The sequence below is a fragment of the Strongylocentrotus purpuratus genome, unplaced genomic scaffold (genome assembly GCF_000002235.5).
Source record: "Strongylocentrotus purpuratus isolate Spur 01 unplaced genomic scaffold, Spur_5.0 spur5_scaffold_2, whole genome shotgun sequence".
Taxonomy (NCBI): Eukaryota; Metazoa; Echinodermata; class Echinoidea; order Camarodonta; family Strongylocentrotidae; genus Strongylocentrotus; species Strongylocentrotus purpuratus.
In genome coordinates, this window is record NW_022145605.1 from 2981390 (window position 1) to 3005129 (window position 23740).

The following is a 23740-nucleotide window of genomic DNA, read 5'->3' on the forward strand; positions in this document are numbered from 1 at the left end:
TAGTATAGTACGGGATCTGGGATGTGTAATATTCCGTGAAGTCTCCATATGCTTTATTCTAACACGTTTCTGACACTCCGTTCCTCACTAAAGACTGCTAAAAAGTGTGCACGTAGACTAAGTGCAGTGCTGCATGCATGATGTGAGTTGTTTATCTTTTGAGTATCATTTCATAGCGGTTCAGAGATCGAGAGCGTGTGAGTAGCTACTGTTGTGCGGCTGACCACCGGGAGCTGAAAACTTTTGTGGGAAAGGCTATTTCAATTTCATTTCTGAATTATTTTGATCCCATTAGGCCTACACGCATTATCTCTGGTTCCATTCTTCCAATCAGTTTCACCAGTAGCCTCTCCTATAACATTCACTGCAGCTGTACATAGACACAGAGTACATCACACAATCTACACTACTGGCCCAGCTAGCGCTATCCCAAGCCAGCCACTGCACAATCGCTTGAGGAACGGATTAAGGAGCGTTTTAAAATGGCCACAGAAGCTGAAAAACTGGGAATAACATCCAAGCAGTATGATACATTCTTGAAGGTAAATTAGATCCAGATTCAGCTTTGTTCTTGTTATTGTCATAGATTATGTCAAGACGAAAGGCGATGCATTTTGTCATTGGATAAGAGTAAATTATTTTCACATAATTGAGACCGTTTCCAAATGAGTGTTTGTTGTAGCGTCCGGTGATCAGAAGGGTGGGTGGGTGGGGCTGGAAAGGGAGCTGGTTTCTTGGACTGAGGATCGAAAGCAGTGATAATAAGATTGGGGAGTGTTGAAAGATGAGAAACTCTCCTTTGTTGGGACTTTCAATTGAAATTCTATTCAGTTCAATCAATTTTTAAGTCTAGAATTAATAAAAAGGTATTGATGACAATCAGGTTTTGAAATATACTTTTTAGTAATAATGGAAAAACCTTAATAAAGAGATGATTTAATAGATCTCCGAAAGTTGAAAAAATATATATATTTTTGTTTTGTTAAATGGCTGTGTGGTCTGGAAGAAAATCATGGGGAAAAACCCTCAAAAACCCTCTGAAGTGATTGCTCTTTAAATACCCTTTAAAAGCCCTCAATTTGGTAAAATATGAAAAATGACAAGAAATAGATGAAGAGTTTGCATGGACCAAACTTGGCTAAATATCACTACCACTAGTCTCTAAATTTTGCCATCAACCAAGCAACATTTAAGACATTTCATAATGTTGCTAAGGTACATTTGTCATTAACAATATCAGATGAGTTATAACATCTTCAAACAGAAACTTGACTAGACTGCCCTCCTGGCATGGCATCATGCTTGTAGATCTATTGAAAATTTGAACTACAGACTGTAGATGTGTGATCACTGTGATGATTCAGGTCAGATCTTTTGTGCTGGTATAATTTCCACTGGTTTTCTTGAAATTGGGAAGGGTTATAGTTAGAGAGTATATATCTTGCCTGGTGACAGTTTAGCTAAATGAATATAACTAAAACACAGGGAATTTCTAAAATTTTGATTTTCACATCAGTTGCTAAAATATTTTGATTTTGTACATCCAAGGGCAAATTTATGCTCCACTTTTCCAAAACAATATGTCAGCAAGTTTATCATTAAGGAAAATTAGTCATCCTCTTGCAGAGAAGCCTCTTTAACTTCATACAGGGGTCATTATAAGAAAGTATATCTAGGGCACAGATATGAGAAAATATATTCTTTGGTAATGTAAGAAGTTCCTGATATACAGAGAAAACACAGAGGGCTGATGGCATGGCCAATTCAGAAAATAGGAACCTCCTTGTACTTTTAGGTATTCCTCAAACTTACGCTGATCCTTCCAGTTTTTCAACTTTCATCAAAAAACCCAACAGAGTCTGTATATACAGACTACTAGTCAGATGTTGACAGAGTTATATCATAGAAAATTAGAAATCAGTACTTAGGTAATTGAATGAGGAGGATTACTACCTGTATCTTGTATGAACACTCAGTGACCTCACCAAACCAAGGAGACTAACAAAATGTTGAAAGTAAAGTGTTTGAAACTTTGAATGGTCAATCCTTCATGTTAAATACAATCATAAGTTCTTGACCCTCTTTGCATATTGTCCACTCTAGCAGTATTGTTATTTTTGTTGGGTTTTACAAATTTATTCAATGATTTGTGGTGAGCCTGTTATTGAATAAATTTTAATTGGTTTACCTTTAACAAATTGTCCTGTATCCCTGTAAAGGTTGGTTGATTGAAATAGTAGAAAAAAAGGGGGAGGGAGGGTTGCCCGTCAAGGGACTATACTCTATAGTGTGCCTTTTATTATCTGATTTCAAGTAAATTTGAGATGTCTTAACATTCTTACATTATACATTTTTGTTTAATTACTATTACTATCATTACTATTATTGTAGTTGTTGAAGTGATTATTATTATTATCGGTATAATCATTATTAATGTTATTGCCATTATTATTTACTTTATGAGGGAAATATTTAATGAAAACAATTTCATGAGAAAGGAAATGAAGGTATATGTTTTGTTTGTAGTGGTTTTATTTACTTTCTTTCATGTGATTCTAAGTGAATTTCTCTTTCTCTGTCTTACATTCGTTCATTTTCAAGTTTAAAGAGCGAGTGTCTGATGCTATTCAGCCCTACCATGATGACTATTGGCTGAGGCGGTTCTTGAGAGGTAAGATGCAGGCTAAAACAAAGAGTATGATTAAATTAATAAAGCAATGGTTTTGTGCTGGTAGGTCATCACTGTTTATGTACACGTACACAAGTTTCATACTACTGATATACATTATTAGGTGGTCTGTCGATGACAGATCACCTATTGATTTCGTTAGAATTTTCTTTCTTTATTTCTTTCTTTATTTCTTTATTCTTTATTTTTATTTCTTCCGTACACTTTTTTGTGTACACGTTTACTCGAAATCGACATGGTCAATTTCCTTTGTATTTCTGTCAGTCATCAAGCCCTATGATTTCAAGTCAAATCAACTTTTTCAAGGTCACTAGGTCATTGTGACGTCATCCAGGCGCCATTTTGTAAAAATCAGGTCATTATCGTATCTCAATAATGAGTCATAAAAAATGAACCATATTTGGTATACATCAACTTCAGGTCAAAGGTCAACTAAAAATGTTAACAAATTTCGCGCGCGCACCTCGACGCGCACGTACGCGCGCATCAAAATTTTATAATGCTCCGATTCGTTTAAAATTAATTTTGCATACGTTTCAGGCCATTTTAAGCATTTTTAAAATTTGCGCGCGCGTAATTATGCGCGCGCGTTTCCGCGCGTATCCGCGCGTCCTGGCATTTTGCAACATAGAATCGCCAAATTTTTTCTGTTATCATATTTATTACATTTTTCCAAGCATTTTGAAACCTTGTTTACCCTTTTCCGACCAGTAATAACGCAATTAGCGGCTGTCAAAGTTGAACGCACGTGCCGACCTGCGCTATCTGTATCCACCATACATAGGCAAAAACATGCCTATACAAAATTCATTTTAACTCTTCAGAATGGATAGATACCCCCCAATTTCTTTCATATTTAAATAGATTATGAGTTGGAGATATGATTTCATGTCTCATTTGACCCTCAATTAACTCATGACGTCATCATAATGGCCTCCGAACTCTAAATTTCAATTTGCATATTATGACGTCAGCAGATTTTTAGATAATTGATTGTATCTCTGTAAATATTGATTAATTTTCTTTCAAATTTTGATATGTTCTACCTGAGAATATTCTCTACAAATCCAGTCACCACGATATTTCATTTTGACAATGGTATCATGGCGTATTTTTGCGATTAAAGGAGGCATGTCAATTTTTCACATTTTGCGTGTAGTCTCTATAGGACATGACTTTTTCTCAAAACTGGATTCTACATTCTCGTCTTTTGCGAGCAATATCTCCGTCGTTTTATCTTTGTTTACGCTGAGCTTTGAGTATGTTGTAGCTGAGACAATAAGCTATCACAAGTTTGCCCTTTATTTTTCGATCAGATGCCGGGATCATGCTCATATTTCACTTACAAAGTGGGATTTGAGAATTCGATTTTCCGTTTACGTGTAATCTCTATGGGAAATGTTTTGGTATATCGATAACGCACTTGACTTCCGACCTCGAGGTCCCTGGTTCGAATCCGGGCGTCTCCAACAATTTGTTCTCTTCACTTTATTTTCTTTTTGACCTTTCACTGTACCATCTCCTTTGAATATTAAAACACGTACAATCGCAAAAAATGTAATAAACAACCATATTTACTTTATTATTACCCTATTATCACTTGATCCATTACTTTTTGCGTGCAATCCTTATGGGAGATGACTTTTTCTCAAATCTGGATTCTACATTCTTGTCTTTTGCGAGCAATATCGCCGTTATTTCGGCTTGATATTTGTTGATTTTTGAGTATGTTGTAGCTGTGACTATATACTATCTAAATGTTCTCTCATTTTTGTCAGTCTGATGTCATCATGGTCTGTTGATGATAATCATCAACATCATCATGATCATCATCATCATCATCATCGTCATCACCATTACTATCAAGATCATCATCATCAAGATCATCATCATCATGATCATCATCATGATCATCATTGTTTACATGTCTATATAACTTCTCCCTTTCTCAATATAGTAAATATTATAATCTATCATAAGACTTGAAGACAGACCACCTTAATCGTCCTCGTGACGATTTAAATTCTAGTATTACTTGATTGTTTATGCTTTGCAGTTGTTTCTGCTTAAGTTTGAAAATGAAAATGCCAAACATAAAAATACCCCCCCCCCCCACCCCCAAAAACAAAAGATATTTTCTCAGAGCCATTAGGCTACTCCTAACTCTGTATAAAGTAAAATAATTTGATAGCCTTCTGATGTAGGTAGACTGAAAGATTTAATGACACTTTAACAGGAATTTAGGCCAAGGGAAGGATATACTTTTGATTGTTGTACATGGGTTAGAAGTGGTGGTGCTAAATTCGCTGTGGATAACATCAATGTTGATGTTACACAGTGTAGGTCAGATGTTGTGTATCATAAACACAAATCATATTTGGTATGATGATGTTCATTGAGTGATTAAAAAAATGGATTTACATTTACATCATGTATCTTAAAAAAATAGTTTTTGAACTTTTAAGCTAATAAACTATATACATTTTCTCTATCAGTGATCCTGTTTAATCTATCCTCTCCATCGTGCTTCCATTATCTTGTGTTTTGTAGTTTGTTTGTAGTTTTTTTTATATGTGGAGAGCAAGAAGGATTGTTTACCCTGTGTAATGACTATTTTGAGATCAAACTGGGGATAGAAAATTTGTTTAGCCCCTTTGTAATGTATATATTAACATTGTTCATCTTCACTGTTTTGTTTTTTAATTTCCTATTTGAAAGCTTTCTATTGTATATATTTTCTGTTCTCTTCACAATATCTGACCATTTCTTTGGTAATCTATGTCCTAGGTAATTTTCCATTCTCTTTTATTCAACATTTACACCATTAATCTATGTTATTACTTATTTTTCCTCTTGAATTTGTTTTTTTAATCTCTGCAGGCAAAAAGTTTGACATAAAAAAAGCAGAGAGCCTCTTTAGAAAAGTAAGTACCGGTATTATAAATTATGTGACTTGAATATATCAACTTTCATTATATAAAGAAATTGAATTGTATTAACCAAAATTTACAAAGTTTTTGTTTTGCCTGGGGGTATGTTTTAGTGCTGTGGGGGCAACTTGCCCTGAGCTACATCCATCTTTTGAATTGGAATCAGATATGATTTTATACAATCATTGTATAGTTTGTCAGCCCTTATGCATTAAAGTCTTTAGCATTGCAAAATGGTATCACAGAAAATGAGATAATTCTATATAATACTAAAGGTGGTTAGTCTTTTGAACATGATATTTTTTCAACATTTGCCCATATTTTAAATGAATTTTACAAGTGTTCATTGTATGTTTCTAATGATCCATTTATTTTGACCCAGTTTTCATGAATACATCTAACAAATCTAGCACTATGTGGACAAGAACGGATCATAAGCCCTCTCCTCAATAGGAGAATTAGAGCATGAACGATTGATTTTGAAATCTTTTAAAGCAATTTGGGGAATATCATTGGGCATCTATTGCACAGTGACATGCATAATGGCTGTGATCATCAAATTGGCAATCGATGTATTCTTGTTTGCCCTGTCCATACATGTACCATATTTATCGTTTTTTTAATTGTTGTGCTTCCTGGGAAAAATGTCAACTGTTTTAAACACATTTTTGGCAGGTTCCAATCCTGCTGGTTCCAAGATTTAGTAATATGTTTTTCCGACTTTTTTTCAATTACAGATCAAGCACGCGATCTTTATTAACTGGGGGCAAGCCAAAAATGTGTTCAAAACCATATCTAGTTTGTTAGTAACTACTAACCTCAGTCACACTGCCAAAACTGATTCCAAACCAGTCCCAAACTGAATGATTCTTGACCATTAGGGTTTTGTTGGTCTGGAGTCGGGTCTTGTCGGTGTGACCCTGGTACGATAAGGCGTTTAAAATAAAGATGGTGTATTGCCCTTGCGACCGGCCCAAAAATCTTGATATCTACTGCAGGCTTTTTTAAAGTTTTTTTTTTAACCATTTTTTTTTGTTGAAAAAATATGTATCAAAGCATTAAAAAAAGAAAAATATCAGTCCAAACAGGGAGTAAAAAAAAAAGAAGATCTTTGTCCGACCGACCCATGTTTTGGCACCTAAAGGGCAAATCAACATTTTTTTAAACAAGGCTTAATGGCAAATTTGATTGAGTTACACTGAATCACAAATTAGAATCAATATTTAAAAAAGAATCATGTTAATTGTGTGAAACTTCTCAATTCATTCTCTTGTTTATTATTTGATAATGACGTCAAAGAAGAGTCTGATGTGAAAAATCTTAATAAGATATGAACACATTATTCAGAAAAACCTTATAATACAAATTTTTTTTAAGGCTTAATTTTTTAATGGCAAATTTGAAGCTCGATACATAGGACGTACAACTCAGAGACTGGCAGATCAAGTTAAACAGCATGTGCCTTCCTTCATTCGGAACCGCCAGACCGGCGCGCGTTCACAACCGCCGCGCTCATGCAAACAGGGAAACGTCCGTTCGACAGACAACGCCTACTCTGCCAACCGCTCAGCACCTGCTGAACAACCAAGATTGCGCTGAACAATACTATTCATCTTGGTTCAAAGTTCTCTGCCGAGCAAGAAACTTTACTCATCTGCGCATGCTCGAAGCAACATACATTCAGCTGACCGACCCGCTTCTATGCAGACAGAAAGAGTTTGTTTGGACACTCATGTTATTCTAGCGATATCCCGGTATAACGGCTGGCATAAGCTTGTATTTGCTTACTTGAACTCAAATTGGCAATGCATTAAAGACAGGAAACAACAAAAAGTGGATAAAAAGATGAATTGATGACAACTATTCAGACCTCAAATTCATCAAAGTGAGGCCAAGGTCATTTGGTCCCAGCTCATATTCTCTCTTGGTCAATGAAACCATGCAAGTACATTGAAGTCCAATGGATACAAAAGAAAACGTGTTGTGTGTGAAGAAAACAGGATGTTTTCTATATGCAATGAATTGTTGTAGAGGTTTTGACCCCTATTGCAGTTGAAATTATTTTTTTGCAATTTGAACTGATCCTGTTCTTAAAAGGGGGATAGAAATGTTGAAAAGAACTGGGCTACTTTGGAATGGGCTGGAATGCAGCAAATGTCCAAATCTCTGTAATGGTGAATTCCCAATGTGCAGTTTATGGTTTCCTTGTTATATAGTTTTCTTGTTAACATATCCATCAGCTTAGACAAACCACATAATTGGTGTTTTGTTTACCAGTATCTGTATATCACCTTGCTCACATCAGTAGCCTACTCCTAGAGAGAACAATCAAAATTAGGTTAGCCTAGTACCTTCAGAAAGAATTTTTGATTGTCAAATGAACAAATAAGCACTTTATTCCGGAATCAAATTCTAGTAGCTCAATGAAGAACTAATTTGGCTGCTGAATGGACAGATTATCCTATCTGCTTTAGTTGCTTGAAACTCCAAATTTGGAAGAAAATGCAAGACATTTTTGGGGTAGTCTTTTCAATATTTTCACCACAGCAAACCTAGTGTTCACACACAACAAAGTGATCAAACCAACCTACTACCTACTGGCATAATGTGGTTGCCTTTATAGGTTAGCTTTTGATATGTAAGGGAAATTAGACAATTGTCCATTGTGAATTAATGGCCCTGAACTAGGATTGCACTTGAATGGGGAAGGGAGGGGAGGGGGTCAAATAGGCAAACAGGTTACCAAAAAGTTTCTGTATTTATGATATTATAAAAAAAGGTCATCAATTTGTTATAGTTCTAAAAATTCAAAATTTTGGTAATAGAATATTTGAGAAATTTAGGTGTCTGGTTAGTGATGCTCTTGCCCCTCATAATCAAGGATAATTATCATATAATAAAGAGGACATTTCTGCCCAGTTGCATTACGTGAGGATGAATTTTAGAAAAATAATGATTGAGCCGTTAGTGTTCCTTCGTTGAACATTCACCGACATGGAACAAAATTTCATAATCAGGTAGTGTGTAAGATAAGCACTAAACGGTACATACATCGTACATGTACAGAATGTTCTGGATAATGTGACATTCCCAACCCCTAATTATGAACAACATACAGCATGTAATTGTTTTGTCTGTTTGTATTAATGATTTCAATGTCTGTACTCATTAGCCATGAAGTGCTTAGCATTTTAGAAAGAAATATTGACAGTGACAGCATATTTATTGTGCATCCTTGCATACATGGGTTTCACATAAACTTGAATCTGAACAAACATAGGAGCCAGAAGAACATTAATTCTACATGTGCAATGTACAGTATGAATGTAATGCTAGTCTGCAGACAAAGACTTTAAATTGATACTTCACCACAATTCCTTAAGCCTTAAACACAGCCTAGCTCTGTCAGTCTCTGACTGTATCAAATGAACAGCTTAAGTTCAGAGTCTTTGGAATATGCCGTCAGCGTAGTCTCACAGTGCAGACACTGTTATGCATGTAGCGACTGCATGACAAGAGTGTGTACTTGCAAACGAACACCCTTCTGGCTCCAAACAGATAATATGCTCTTTTTATTCATGCTCTTATGTATTTTTAGACATCCCCTGATGCTTTGTACAAACCCATTGGTCCAGCCTGTAAGGTCCAATGAACCCTAAACCTCATAGCAAAGCTGCCAACCATTCCTTTTGTGCCGGAATTACTCTGTTTTTTCCTCGGCTTTTTCCTCCAAATTACGGTATTACGTTTTTTCTTCATAAAATACGTTTTAATAATTTTTTTTTTTTTTTTTTACATACCGCACGTCAAACAACTGCCCAAAAATGGTGATTTGATCATAAATTCAATAGAAAACTAATTTTAAAACATACTTGAAGAGAAAAATATTCTACCAATAATACCAAAGGAACCACCAAAAAAATTAACCTGCTTGTATGGAAAAAACAGCACGATTAATGAACATTTCTGCATTGGAAGTGTGTCGCGCGTGGTTGTAAGTTTCGTTTTTATGAATTCCTTTTTTTTTGCTTGAAATTCCTTTTTTTTGCCATCATGATTCCTTTTTTTGGTCGCACAAGGTTGGCAGCTCTGTCATAGGATATATTAGGATTAAAAACTAATCCTATGATCTCTTGAATACCCCAACCCCACGAATAGACTAGTCTGGAAGCACAGACTCTAATTTGATGCCCTACCATAATTCCTAAAACCTTTTGTAGAGCCTTGACATGTCAGTCTCTGGCCCTATCAGAGCCTATTGTAGTCTCCTAGTGCAGACCCTGTTACGCACAATGACTGACAAATGTTTGTGCCTGCAAACTACTCAAAGAACTGTTTAGGAACGATCAGATGTCAAGCGAAGGGAAAGACGGACTAGAAGGCATTTAGGTAGGACTGTATAGTCCTCTATCAACTTTTCCTGCTCGCATCCTGTAGAAAATCAACATGGAAGCTATATGCCTTGGATTGTTCTGCGTGGAGTAAAGAATCAAGTCTTTTTGATACTGAATGATGTTATCCTATTCCAATTAAGGCATTTCACCTGTAATACTATACAATATCTAATGTTAATCGAAGCAATGTTTAAATTCAGAAAGCTGTAATCACATCATTGATAGAATCCCAATGACGTCACATGACCTTTTTATATATATATATATATATATATATATATATATATATACTTCATTAATTGAAACGACTGTACAGGCACCTACACATGTACACTTTGCTGTTGTTTGATTTTTTTTGCTTGAAACAATGCTTAGGTGTCACTGCAGCTTATAATTCACACAAATATTTGTATTCAAATTCTTATCACTGATCCTATAGCTACAACTAACATGTAATTCTTACCATAGGAAAGAGGGGTTGGGGTGATGTGGAAGCAAAGTTGATTGTTATATTCTTGCGGCTGAGATTTAATTGTCTGATGAACCTAAATAATAGTTCAGAGCAGTCCCCATGCCATTCCACCCCATGAGTTTTGTACGGAAATAGAAACGGTGGTTGCACTTTTCTTTTGTGTTTTTTATAGATTTGTGTTTTATAAAACCTATTCATTATTATGAAAGGAATGTTGGCTCGAGAGCGGAAAAAACTTGATTCACTTACATGGCTATGGATAAAGGGAGCATACTAGACAATGATATAGTTGTATGCTTCTCTGCCCAGACTTTTTACAAAAATGAAGGTCTGGAATTGATCCAAGTTATGAAATGAAGAGATCCCAGTTATGAAACGAAGAGATCCAAGTTATGAAACGATAGGCACAAAAGGATTTTGTTGTGAGCTGTGTGAGATAAAAGAAGCTATTTCTCACCCATGAGTACATGTAACCAGCAGGTACAGACTCTAATTGCACACTTTAAAGTGACTCGGTAACACTGTTGAAGGTTGATGAAAAAACTGCGTAATTGTTGTATGAAATGTTACTTATTATGTTCCTTCAACTGTACCTCTAACATGTGAAAATTCCTGAAAAATTCTCAAACCACAAAGATATTAATGTTTTTCTTGGAAGGCGTCACTGTGCGACACCCTCTAGTAAATTCTCTTAACCATTTTTTAATTTTCCCAACTGTTTTTCCATAAAAAAAAAGATCTAAGACAGCCTTTTAAAAATCATTCAGCACTTATTTAAATGTCTGGAATGGTATAAAGAGCCGATCAATTGCTTTATGACAATTTATATTCACCTAAAATTAAATTGTAATAATATAGTTGGGTAAATTAAGGAATCGATCAGATCAGTTTTTCCCAATTTTTATTATTAATAATGGTCTGTTTTTACTCAAACTTTCTGATTATCTTTAATTGTACATCTAGCATTGAAGTCACTACCTTAGCACCAACGTGAGTGGTGAAATAGCCTTGTGACAGGCACCTGATCTCTTTGGAAGGAATTCACTCTGCATACATTAGTTGTTGCCATGTTTGGCAAGACAATGGCAAGCTTTCCAGTTTCCAATCGTTAAGAGAAGTTTTGTTAAAAAGGCATGCATGAGATATATATGTAAACAGGTCACATATCTATTAACCTGTTCTTGTCAATACCGATTCACTTTAAAGAGAAGGTTGAGTTCTGGGAAGAGGTGAAAAATAATTTGTGAGCATTACTCACTTATTATGCAAGTGTGGAAGAACATCAGTTAAGACATGTTCCCTGAAAAGCATGGCTCTTCAAATGCCTTCATCTTCTAAATATGCATGTAACATCGTAAAAATCGGGGGCCGGCTTTTTATGCCACGTGTTTGTGTAGTCCCATAAACATCTTTCTGTGCAAGTGTTTGTAACTTAACCAAGACTTGGCCACATTTCTTATCATTTTGATGATTCTAGAACCTTGCAATACACACAAATTCTTATATGCTAGATGATCAAGCTTTTCTGGTCGGTTCCACACCGTTTCTTTCACAATGCAATCGCATGACCAGAACTCAACTTCATCTTTAATACTTACAGGAAACCAGTAGGCCTACATAGTTGCCCCAAAATACCCCCCCCAAAAAAAAAAAAAAAAATAAATAAATAAATAAATAAATAAAAAAATAAAATAAAAAAAAAATAAATAAATAAAAAAATAAAAATAAATAAATAAATAAATAAATTTAAAAAAAAATAATAAATAAATAAATAAATAAATAAAATTTAAAAAATCATTCTCTGCTACCCAAATGTCAAAATATTCACAAGGACCTTCTGCTCATGTTTTTTTTTTTTTGTTGGAAGGGGGGTATGTAACCTTTTGTTTGCTCTTGAGTCCTGACCTCTAAACCAAAAGTTGATATGAAGCCTTTTGCTTGCATGCATTCTGCTAGGTTCATAGCTGGGTCATCGTTGAATCTTTTTGTGAGTAGGAACATACGTCTATGGTAGGAATCAGTCATTATCATACTGAATAGATCAAGAGTGCATTGATCTCTGCCAGATATAAAAGATTCAAATATAATATAATACACTTTTAGATCAGTTCGCTTTGAAATGGGATTGTGCAGTATTGCTTGCGGCTGTACAACTCATGCTCCTGAACATTAACAGAATTTCTAACTTTACCCAACCCTAAACTGGCTAAAGCTAAACCCAACTGAAATCCCAACACTATGACTTTGCTGAAGTAAAGCCCTGAGCAATTGTTACCAAAGCAAATGTCGAATCACTGCTGCTTTAATACAAGTTTTATCAGAGTACATACAGCTAGGTATTAAAGTCACCTTCTGCTCAATATTCCCCACATAACAATGTATATTCTGACAATGGAAACAAGAATTTCCATTTTAAAAGACATTTCCAGCTGTTTATTGTGTATGTTATCAGGGCCATGGGAGTGATTTTGTAGGTCCTGAAGGTTGAAGGTTATGCCCTACTTGCAATGTATGCCACTGGCAGATACAAGATTCTCTGGATTTGAGGGGGGGGGGGCAGAGGGTACAAGTCTGAGACTCAATCAATAGATAAATTTACAGTTTGAAAAAGCCACTTCTCAACTTACTGGGGTGCTGAGGAATAGAAAGTTTTCGTAATGCAATCAAATCTAATGCACTAATCTTTGTGAAGAGCCTCAATACAAATCATCTTATTCACTTTTACACATAATTGTATTTCAATAGTCAGAATTAAAATTGCATACATTAATTGTTGCTAGGTAGGACAAAAATTATGGCTTGTCCTATCTAACAATAAAGAATGTTTGCAATTAGCATTCTGACTATAGACATATAATTACGGTATGTGTAACAGGTGAATGAAATAATTTGTATTGAGGTACTTCACAAAGATTTGTGCATTTAATTTGATTACATTGCGAAAATGATTTATTTAATCAATGTTTATACAAGTATTTGCAGGTCCTTCCCAGTGTATACCAGTATTATTCAAAGGAGAGGACATGTATCGTTGAACTGTTTCCTGCATGATTATTTACAATAATATGTTCAGAAAAGTAGGAAATATAATGCATTCTTTCTTTGAGAGCGTGAACAAAAGATTGATTTAACACACACCCGCAGTTAGTTATTGCAATATGGGTTCAATATACATGTATTTGATTTGCCCTATTGTGCTTTATCTTGTTTTGATCAAATTGATGCAGGTCACTGGTCATATTGATGCGGCATGACCATGAATCTGTGACCTCTTCAGTGAACTTGATTGCTGCCCTCATTATGGCATGTACAATGTAAGGGAATTCAAGGCTCCTGGGGATCGGGGGTGGGGGGCAAACTCGGCCCATGCCCCTCCCTCTTTTCAACCCAAAGTAGCAGAGTTCACAACTCCAAGAATGCGCTCCCCTTTTTATTTGATGTCCCTTATTATTCATTTTTTTAATAAATGTAGGGTCATCATTTAATTGTAGGAATATTGTCCCCCCCCCCCCTCATTTGTGAAATCCTGGATACACCCCTGCCTAGGGTATTTGTCTGCTTCAGATACCATATATTCAAAAAAAAAATTATATTACTGTATGTCTGAAAGGAAGTAATGCACTGTTGAGTATCTTCTACTTTTTGAAATACTAGAATTGTGTACCGGTATTGGATGTTTGTTTATGAAGGTCTGCATGGAAATAGAGTAGGAAAGAAAATATTTTATGCAGTGTCAACTGGAAATAAAATGGCGTAGAATTTCAGAGGAGCAGTTGTGTGAACTGCAATTATTAAGATCAGCTCAAACAAGTTTTAAGATTAAAACAGCTACAGAAACTTATACTGTTTTTGTATACCAGTACTGTCCTAATACAGGGTCTGTTTAAAATCACATTTAAGCTGGGAAGCTCTAATCTTTATCCCTTTGGGTGTAGAACTGTCATTTGCAGACAAAGCTTTCCATCCATATACAGGTATTTTAATCCTGCAGATGGGAATCAATAACTCTGTAAGGTTTGTAGATTCAGAACAATTACATCAGTTTTGGGGTGAATGAAAGGGATAACCTTGGAGGGTTCTGTAAGAGATTGAGATAGAGTGCAGATTCTATTCAATGGATTGTTGCATAAGATCTGTTGCATAAGATCCACCCTGAAGGGGGCCAAGAAGATGTTCCGGTACAGTATTCTACATGTCTAGTATAGTGGATGGTGGGTGTGTGTGATTGTGATGACATAATATCACAATGTTGTCAGTTTAATGAATGATCATTCCCTAAAAAGGGAGAAAGAAGAAAAATCAGAGAGTAATAATTCTCTCCAGATAAAACATAAATTATGCAGGCACATTCTCCCAGTGCATTGACAAAATAAAAGAAGACACAATAAAAGGCAAATTATCATTTGTTTTGACATATTTAAAAGAAATATTTTCCCTGAAACCTTCAAAAGTTGAGTGTATTGCTCAAATTAAATTTAATATTTGACCGATAAAAATCTTCTGACAAAAAAGAAAACCAGAATTTCAATCATTTGTATTTATAAGCATAAACTAAGAGATTTCACGGTCATTGTCCATGAAGGGGTATGGTAGTCCTTGTTACGTGTACTTTTTGATCTCATTATAAATTAGACATGATTCTAAAGAGAGTTTTCCAATGGCTTATTTGCATAATTTTTTTCTGGCATTATTTCTCTTTTACAGGATATAGTTTGGAGAGAGGAGAATAAGGTTGCAACTATAGCAGAGGACTTTAAGACTCCCGAGGTAATTATATGATGAGGGTACATTTATAAGATTATTAAGAAAATGTATAGTTCAGGTCAGGGGGCAGCAGAGCTGAGATAGGGGGGGGGGCATAGGCAAGTTCCCTTTTTTTCCTCCAGCACTAATGGGTTTCTCTTTCACTATCTCAAGTGTCTCTGTATAAATACCAAACTTCTCAGATGAGTACTTGTAAAACTGAAAAGTTTCCACATATATATTTACATTTTCTAAAATACTTTGACAAATGTATATGTCACTATGACTAGATCAAATGTAACTCAGCCTTATTTGTTTGCTGAGTCATCAGTACATAAATGCACAGTGAATCTATTTTCAGCTTGTCAGGAATAAACACCATACAAAAGAAATAAAGAGTTGAATGGTATTGTATGTAGGTAGTTTTATGTCTAGACGATCCCAGGCTCCTAAATGATCTGTCTATTGTATGTTCTGAATGCTTCTTTTACACAATATTGATCAAGCATAACTAAGGAAGAGGGTATGAAAGAATCAGGGGCACAAGGGATATACAAGGGTATATATTGGTGATTACATTTGACATATCAGGATATTTTGGATGACATAGCATTAAATAATTTGTTTGCCGGCTCCAAATCTAATTTAACACTGAAATGTATCTGAGTTTTAGCCTAAACCAGTGTCACTTAAAGGGATAGTAGAGTTCTGTTGCAGAGGGTGCTACACAAATTAATTTTTTTTAATGAGATAATAAAAACTGAGTGTCAAATTTGCAAGAACATACAATTTAAATGACAAAATCATCTTTGTTTGATCAAAATCTGTTCAGAGACGGCTGAAATATACATAAATATAACGATTTCTAATACTTGTGTACCACCACATATATTAAGATAATTTGAAAAAACATTGAAAAATGAAATAGCGCCTTTTACGTTGTATTTCAGCCAATGCCGATGTTGGCTTCTTTGTTTGCATTTTCATGTTGGTTATATTACGCACAACCAGCCCGGCCCATGTATTGTTATTTTTAATTAAATAATTAATTAATGGTCACCATATTTTTTTTAAAGTGGAGCTGAATTGGTATGATCGTATTGGATAAATTTCACACATTTTGGCCATTTTTTGGATCTAAAATTACCTTCATAAAAATTTTAGGTTCCAAAAGGACACTAGAAATGTCATAGATAAGAATAAGAGCAATAACCATGCACTTTGAAGGGATTGGCGGTCTGAAAACAGAACTCAACTATCCATTTAATGGCTAGCATGATAATATAGAAACTGGTCTTAGCTTGGATCTTTATCAGACCCAGTATTACATGTTCTGATGGACAAGGGTTTACACCTGCATACTATACCAATACTCTAATACATTACTTTTTAAAATTCAAAATGGTCTTGAAGGGGCATACATTTATGACATTCCAAATGACTAGTTGTACATGTATGTGATGGAAGTCATTAGGGCATTAACTACAAGCTCTTAAAGTAGAAGAACTACAAGAACGATAAGAGTAAAAAATCTTTTGGCACTTGATGGCCTTCGTTTGATGTGAAATTCATTGACACTGTTGTTATACAATACAGTATATATCCATTTGATTGATCGTTCACAATCAAGGTTATCTTAACAAGTTTTCTCTTTTTGTTTGTTTGTTGAGGAGGGTATGAATAGTCAGAGCTGCCAACCATTAGGCCTAAGTTTTCCCAGAATTATTCCGTTTTTTTTCCTCCAATTTAGTGCAGTACGTTTTTTTTCTTCATAAAATAGTTTTGTGTTTTTTACATACTGCACATGAAGCAACTGCCCTAAAATGATGATTTGATCACAACCTCAATAGATAACTAAAGTTAAAACATACTTGAAGAGAAAAATATTCTCAAAAAGAATGAAATGCTGATAATACCAAAATAACAACAATAACAAAAATACCTAGGCCTACTTGTGAATAAACTGTAGGTCCTAATAATAATATGGAAAAAACAGCATGAGGTATAGTTATGGAAGTGTTTCGGGCGTGATTGTTTAGTTTTGTTTTAATGAATTCCTGTTTTTTGCTTGAAATTCCTTTTCTGGGCCATCATGGTTCCTTTTTTTTGGTCGCACAAGGTTTGGCAGCTCTGAATAGTGTCATCAATGACAGTCTATACGATCAGACAATAGGCATATAACCTACAATGTACTGTTTACTGACCTTTCATCAAAGAAAATCTTTCATGTATTACATCTGGGATCTGTTGATGAATCATATAGGTCATTTCAAAGTGATCTTTTTAAAAAAAAATAGAATTAAGAATTGACCAAAAAAAAGTCTTTTGTTGTGACTGGTAGATTCTTTGCCATTTCATTTTGTTGAAATGTTTGTTGAGTTCTTGACCCAGTCTCTTGACCTAGTCTGTTGACCCAGCTTTAGAGCATGGATATTGCAGAAATTTATTCTTGCTTGATAAATCCTAGCTCGGCTGAGCCATTGGGCCTCCTCAAATGACTTTGGTAATATAGGGCATGAATAATTAATGTTGTGTTCTATTTCTTTACTTTCTGCTTCCCAACAGGTGTTAGAGAAATATCGCATTGGAGGAATGATAGGGTTTGGTAAAGATGGCCGACCTATCTTTCTGGATCCATTTGGTCTCATTGATTTCAAAGGTATACATGTCATCTATTTCCAGGCCTAGTGACTGGCAATAGTCTTTCTGTTCTTTAATACAGAAAGAAAATATAAGCATGTTGACAGAAAATATATATCAGGGTTTTGAATGTTAAGCTACATGGATAATGGTCAATTTTGTGATTTTCTTAAAACTTGTCAAGAGAACATTATAAGAGTACATTAGCACTTATTTAGTAATGCTTTCTCCACATCTTGTAATAAAGACAAACAGCAAGGAAATAGTTTTTTTCTTTTAATTTCATATGAAGAATAAAAAAGGTGTAAAAATATGGGTTTTTTTTAAAAATCAGAACAAACATTTATCTTTCTATAGAAAAGAGGTAGATGTCAGGCTTTATTACAATTTGTAAAGATATTTGTTTTCAGTACATCAAGTTAAACCCTCTCAATATGACTATTGCATATATTTGTGCCATTAAACATTGTTTGCTATGAAAATTTATTTTGATATTGTTTAATTGGCAATACAGAGCCCTCTCCTGTTGAGTCGTCAATTATTACAAAAATAGGTATCAATAGTGAATACAAACACTATGATTTGAGTACTCTTCCACAAACATTTAAATGAAGGAACACAATCTTGTTGTCTGAAAAAAGAATGAAGTGTGAGAAATTGTACAACTAATTTTTCCTCCCATTGTTTGTTTTCATCTACAGGTCTCCTACACGCAGTCACACAAACAGACCTCATGAAGTTCTACATCCAGCGTTTCTCAGGTCTTAACGATCTCATGATCGAACAATCAAAGAAGGTATCTTTTATAACCTTTTCTGTAACATATTTAATTACAGCAGGACCTGTCGAAGTTCTGCGTCAAACGTTTCTCAGGTCTTCTAACTTGGTGCTCTCTTTTGCTCTTGTTTGACTGAGATTGTTTCTTGTTTGATCGATTGCGGGGGTGATTTAGCATTTATTTTGGGTGTTACATTACCAATTGCTAAGTAATTAAGTGCACAGTAAAAGAAATCAAACATTTTAAAGCTATCTGGAGAGAAAATACATGGGCATAAAATGGGTCATTGAGGTCACTTGATATCAGTATGTATGGTGTAACAGTAAATTTCAATTTTTCGTATTTTTTTTGTCGGTATATAAATTGTTCTCATTTTTTGTAAATTTCTGGTGCTAGAAGCAATAAGCACAGGTTGCACAGGGACAGGGGAAAACAAATCCTCTTTTCTGCTCATGTATCTGGTATAAAGATAATATTTACAGTACAGAATTACACTTTTGATATAAGTTATTTACCGGTACTCTCTTGCAGTTGAACACAAACGTTGAAGGCATCCATTTCATCATGGACTTTGAGCACCTCGGTAGACAGCATCTCTCCAGGCCCTCTACCCAGCTACAGATTTCTGTAAGTACTGTTACATAATGCATGAAATGAGAAAGTTAATGAATTCTTGAAAGTTGCAATCATTATAGGTATGGGCTCTTCAATTTGGCTGAACCGGTAATGTCTATGTGATGTAGTGGCGGACAATTAATTATCCCATTTGTTTCAACTCACAAAATGACTAAAATTTCAATTTTTTTCAAAAATGTATGACTTAGGAATGTCTTTTCTTTTTAGAAGGACCTGATTTAATATACTCTCCATATCATACTTGAAGTAGTGTCCCAAAGGTGAAGGCACTTTGAAAAGAAAGACAAAAATTAGCGATATTTTTGTACACGACAAACAGGAGAGAAATCTGTCACTATGCCACAATCCACTGACAAAATTACAATCTTGCAATTGATTTAGATCAATCACAAATCTTTGTTACATGTTCACATGTACTTACTTTCCTAAGTTTCCTTCGTCTCTTTTGATTGTCTAGTAATGATCAGTGCTCACTTTCTTCTTCAGATTGTGAACATGTGCGAGGCCCACTTTCCTGAGTTGCTCTTTCGTATCTATATCCTTCGGAGCCCTCGCCTCTTTCCTCTCCTCTACTCCCTCATTAGTCCTTTCTTAGGAGAACACACACGCAACAGGGCAGTCTTCTGCAAAGGTAAGATCGCCATGGCAATGAAGGGCACTTGTGGCATCAGATGAGAGGGAATGTTGATTTGAAAGTCGAAATCTTTTCATTCTTGAATATTGTATGAATTCTGATTATATATTATCCAGATTGAGAGTAAAAAGGGATTGAAAAATAGATAGATTATTATTGTTCTTTTGTAGGCAAGTACTTTGATTAGATCTTTAGAAATGTCAAGTACATGTTGAAAGCAAACTATTGATTCTGCTCAGAAGTAGATCTCGTTAAAGAAATTATTTAGCAATCTGCATGAAGGGGCCAATTGGGAGAGTTGTACTCCATTACATCACAATGACATAACAAATTTGCCCTACTTACAATGATATCAAATTTAAATTTACAATTTCTCATTGTTTGTCTGATTTTCTTGACTGTCTTGATTGTATACATTAAATTTTTGTACCTTCCTCAAGAAATTTTGGATTAGCTTTATCCCCTTCATTGTCACCAACTATATGAAAAATAGAGCAAATTAACTTTTGAATGCTTTATTATTGTTGTTGCTGTTGCTGTTGCTGTTGTTTTTAATTTTGCCATATTATATCTTCCTTTTAAATAAGCTTATCAATAAAAACACCAGTTTCTGTTTCAAAGAGAAACATGTTGCTATTCTTAGTCCAAACATTATATTATTCAACAAATCGTAATCTTGGGCTGGATTCGCTGCCTATGGCATAGAATGGGGTTGAGCCAAACTTTTCATTCTAATTTTTCCTCTCTTCAAACAGATAACTTTAAAGAAGTACTTCTGAAGTATATAGATGCTGATGTACTCCCTGTGTACTGGGGAGGAACCAAGGAGGAGGATGGTGATGGACAATGCCCCTCTCTTGTGAGTTCTTCTTCTTCTTCTTCTTCCTCTTCTTCTTCTTCTCCTCCCCTTTCTCCCTCTTCTCCCTCTTCTCCCTCTTCCTCTTCTTCTTTTTCTCCTTCTTTTTCTCCTTCTTTTTCTCCTTCTTTGTCTCCTTTTCCCTCTTATTCTACTTCTTCTTCTTTTACTTCCTCTCCTTCTTTTTCTTCCTCTTTTTCTCTTGCTTCTACTTCTGCTTTAACTTCTCCTCCTTTGTCTTCTCTTTCATACAGGAATTTGGTAAGGATTGAGTAGATCAGTTTCCTTCTTCAACTCCAAACCATGTTATATTTCTCATTAATGCTACGCTCTCCCATCAAAATAATCCATCCAACTTAGCAATACATGATTCGAAGTTGAAGATGCTGTATCCCTTTTGCAGGTTAATAATAGAGAATTGTATGAATACAATGTTAAGTAGGAAAACTGCTCTTTGAGAACATAAGAAAATATAATCTGAAAACCAAAGTTATGTTTGGACAATCAGCAATTAGATTTTAATTGAGTCGAGAAGTAATATGTAGTTCTTTAGATCAATCAGTGTTGATTTAACTTTGACCTCATGTTTCAATTTGACCCCACATTGTAGGTGAGACGAGGAGGCAAGGTACCTAAGGAGCTCTATCTGACCGGACGAACCGTGTCCATAGATCCATCACAGATGACCAAGAAGGAGATCTCTAGTCGTGGGTCTTTAGAACTCACCTACAATGTCACCAAGCCTGATAGCGTCATCAAGTAAGCATTGTTTATGAAAGTGGACCAGCTTTAGTCCAGGTCAATACTAGGACTAAGTGATTGGAGTTAGTCTACTGATATATAGAGCACCAAGTGTTAATCTCTTTAATAATCTTGTACAAAATTGTTCTAATTCTTTAACTAAATGAGAAAAGAAAACCCTAGTCATAGTGAATCAGTTTCCATGTTTATTTCATGACTGGATTCATTTTATTAGATTCATTTTTTTTTTACAGAGTTACAATAATTTATTAAATCCAAGAGTTGATTCTTAGCGCTCCATAAAGCAGTAGATCAAGTTTCACCAGGTTTAACCACTCTGCCATTTGAGACAATGATCATAACTTTTCCAAGTAAGAGTGTATTATAACTTTGGTAAACGGATTCAATTACGATTATGCTTTTACTATAAATTTTGTTAGTAATTTTTAAAGCAACTTCCCATACATTTGACAACTCTTAAAGCCAAACATGTTTTGGGATCTGAAATTTTCTCTCTTATTTTTAAAGAAAGACTAACGATTTGTTTTGCTTTGAAAAAATGATTTTCACCAGTTGTGTTTTAAAAAATTAAAAAATAAAAGAAGAAAGGTGATATTAGTTTAGAATTGATGATTTTTTGACTGATAACTTCTTATAATTTTCAGTTATGAGTTCCGGACCCAGGACAACGACATTGGTTTCGGGATCAAATTCATCGCCGAGGATGGAACCAAGACTGTAATCGCTGAGTCTCAACACTTGAACTGCCATCGATGTCCAGAAACAGGCACCATCGAACTCAAAGATCCTGGAACATGTAAGAATTTACTTTAGTCATAGGTAGAATTATATCAGTGGTGTATCCAGAAATTGATTGGGGGGAGGGCACAGAATAAAGAAACTGCCACAAGACATTTACTCCACATGAGTGGCTAGCATAAGGATTATTAACGAGAGGATAATTGCTATGTGGTGTAGTCTCCTTTTGGGGTTAGTTGTGTTTGGGGAAGTTGTTTGGGGGGGGGGGGGAGTAGGAAGGGGCCATCTTCATGATGAATGTAAGGTGTATTCAAACATATCTCATTTCAGTGAGGTTCCCTTCCCTAATCAATTAACATTTACTCCATCTTTCATTTGTTAATTGTCCTTTGGCAAGATGTTAATCTTCATTTGCCACTCTCCACCCAGGTGAAGTAAATGGGTACTTGGTAGGAGGGAATTATTTGCGTGCTCGAGCACCATTTGATGGTAGCTTGGCTAAAGCCAGATAGTATAATTGCAAGGCTCCCAGCAACAACGGAATAAGTTCTGATCAGGCTACCCGCTCTAAAAAAAAGACCATGAATGTGATGGGTTTTTTTTATGTTGCTGGTATTGTTGTTGTATTTGTTGTAAGGCTGCGACGGCACTGTTGACAACTACTCGAATACGATTTCTCGTACTCGGCCGCCATTGTTTTTTTTTTTTTGCCCGCGCCTGGCACTGTCCAGGCCAATGCTTATTCGTGTTATTGTGGTGGTGGTTGGTTTTTACTGTTGATGTTATTGTTGTTGTTGTTGCTGCTGTTGTGGCTGCTGTTGTGGCTGCTGCTGCTGTTGTCATTGTTGTTTACAATAATATATATTTGTTTTCTTTCTTCTTCCAACCAGATGTAGTCAAGTTTGATAACAGCTACAGCTGGACGAGGAGTAAGAAGCTCTTTTACTGGATTGAGCTTCTGGAAACGGATGAGACGGTAGAGGAACAGGTCAAGAACCAGGTGCCACAAATAGAGATAGAATCAGAGTTCTTACCGGCTGAAGAAGGCTAGCTCTCTCTCTCTCTTAAAGGCCCACTGCACTACTTGTAGCTACTTGCGCCCTCTATATAACAAACAATGCCTAATCGGTGACCATTGGTCCCCCATGATCCTCTTTTTCCTTATCTTAAGTGAGAGCTGAGTTGATGAGATAACCACCTGTCCAGTGACCTTGCAGGGCAGTCTAATCCCTCCTGTAAACTACGGCAGATAAGCTTTAAAAGGCTTTCAAAGGAGGAGCCAAGGAAAACATTTCTATTGCCAAGGCAAGAAGCTATCAGTTAGGGTCTTTCTTGTAGGTTTTTATTTCCAGAATCCCTGGGCTGAAGCCACATTTATACATGATGGGATTAATCGATGCAAAACAAAAAATTGTGGCCAGAATAATAGACCATTTTAAGTGTAAATGAATCGCCAATGAGGAGAAGA

General features: G+C 35.4%; 1 protein-coding gene across 1 annotated transcript; it reads left to right on the forward strand.

Moving 5' to 3' along the window:
• The first annotated feature begins 153 nt into the window (after positions 1-153).
• On the forward strand, positions 154-23422 carry LOC584599 (SEC14-like protein 2). Its single transcript, XM_784457.5, has 12 exons — positions 154-542; positions 2602-2671; positions 5570-5613; positions 15190-15252; positions 17794-17887; positions 18570-18664; positions 19178-19273; positions 19769-19913; positions 20672-20775; positions 21383-21531; positions 22179-22330; positions 23163-23422. Exons 1-12 carry the CDS (start codon positions 483-485, stop codon positions 23321-23323), a joined length of 1233 nt encoding a protein of 410 aa, XP_789550.2. The 5' UTR covers positions 154-482; the 3' UTR covers positions 23324-23422.
• Positions 23423-23740: the final 318 nt, after the last annotated feature.

Bases quoted from the DNA above. Each gene is read 5' to 3' on its own strand.
- LOC584599 (XM_784457.5), top strand. From the start codon at position 483: ATGGCCACAGAAGCTGAAAAACTGGGAATAACATCCAAGCAGTATGAT. The intron at 2,672-5,569 runs GTAAGATGCAGG...TAATCTCTGCAG, and splicing joins GCTGAGGCGGTTCTTGAGAG to GCAAAAAGTTTGACATAAAA. The intron at 5,614-15,189 runs GTAAGTACCGGT...TCTCTTTTACAG, and splicing joins CAGAGAGCCTCTTTAGAAAA to GATATAGTTTGGAGAGAGGA.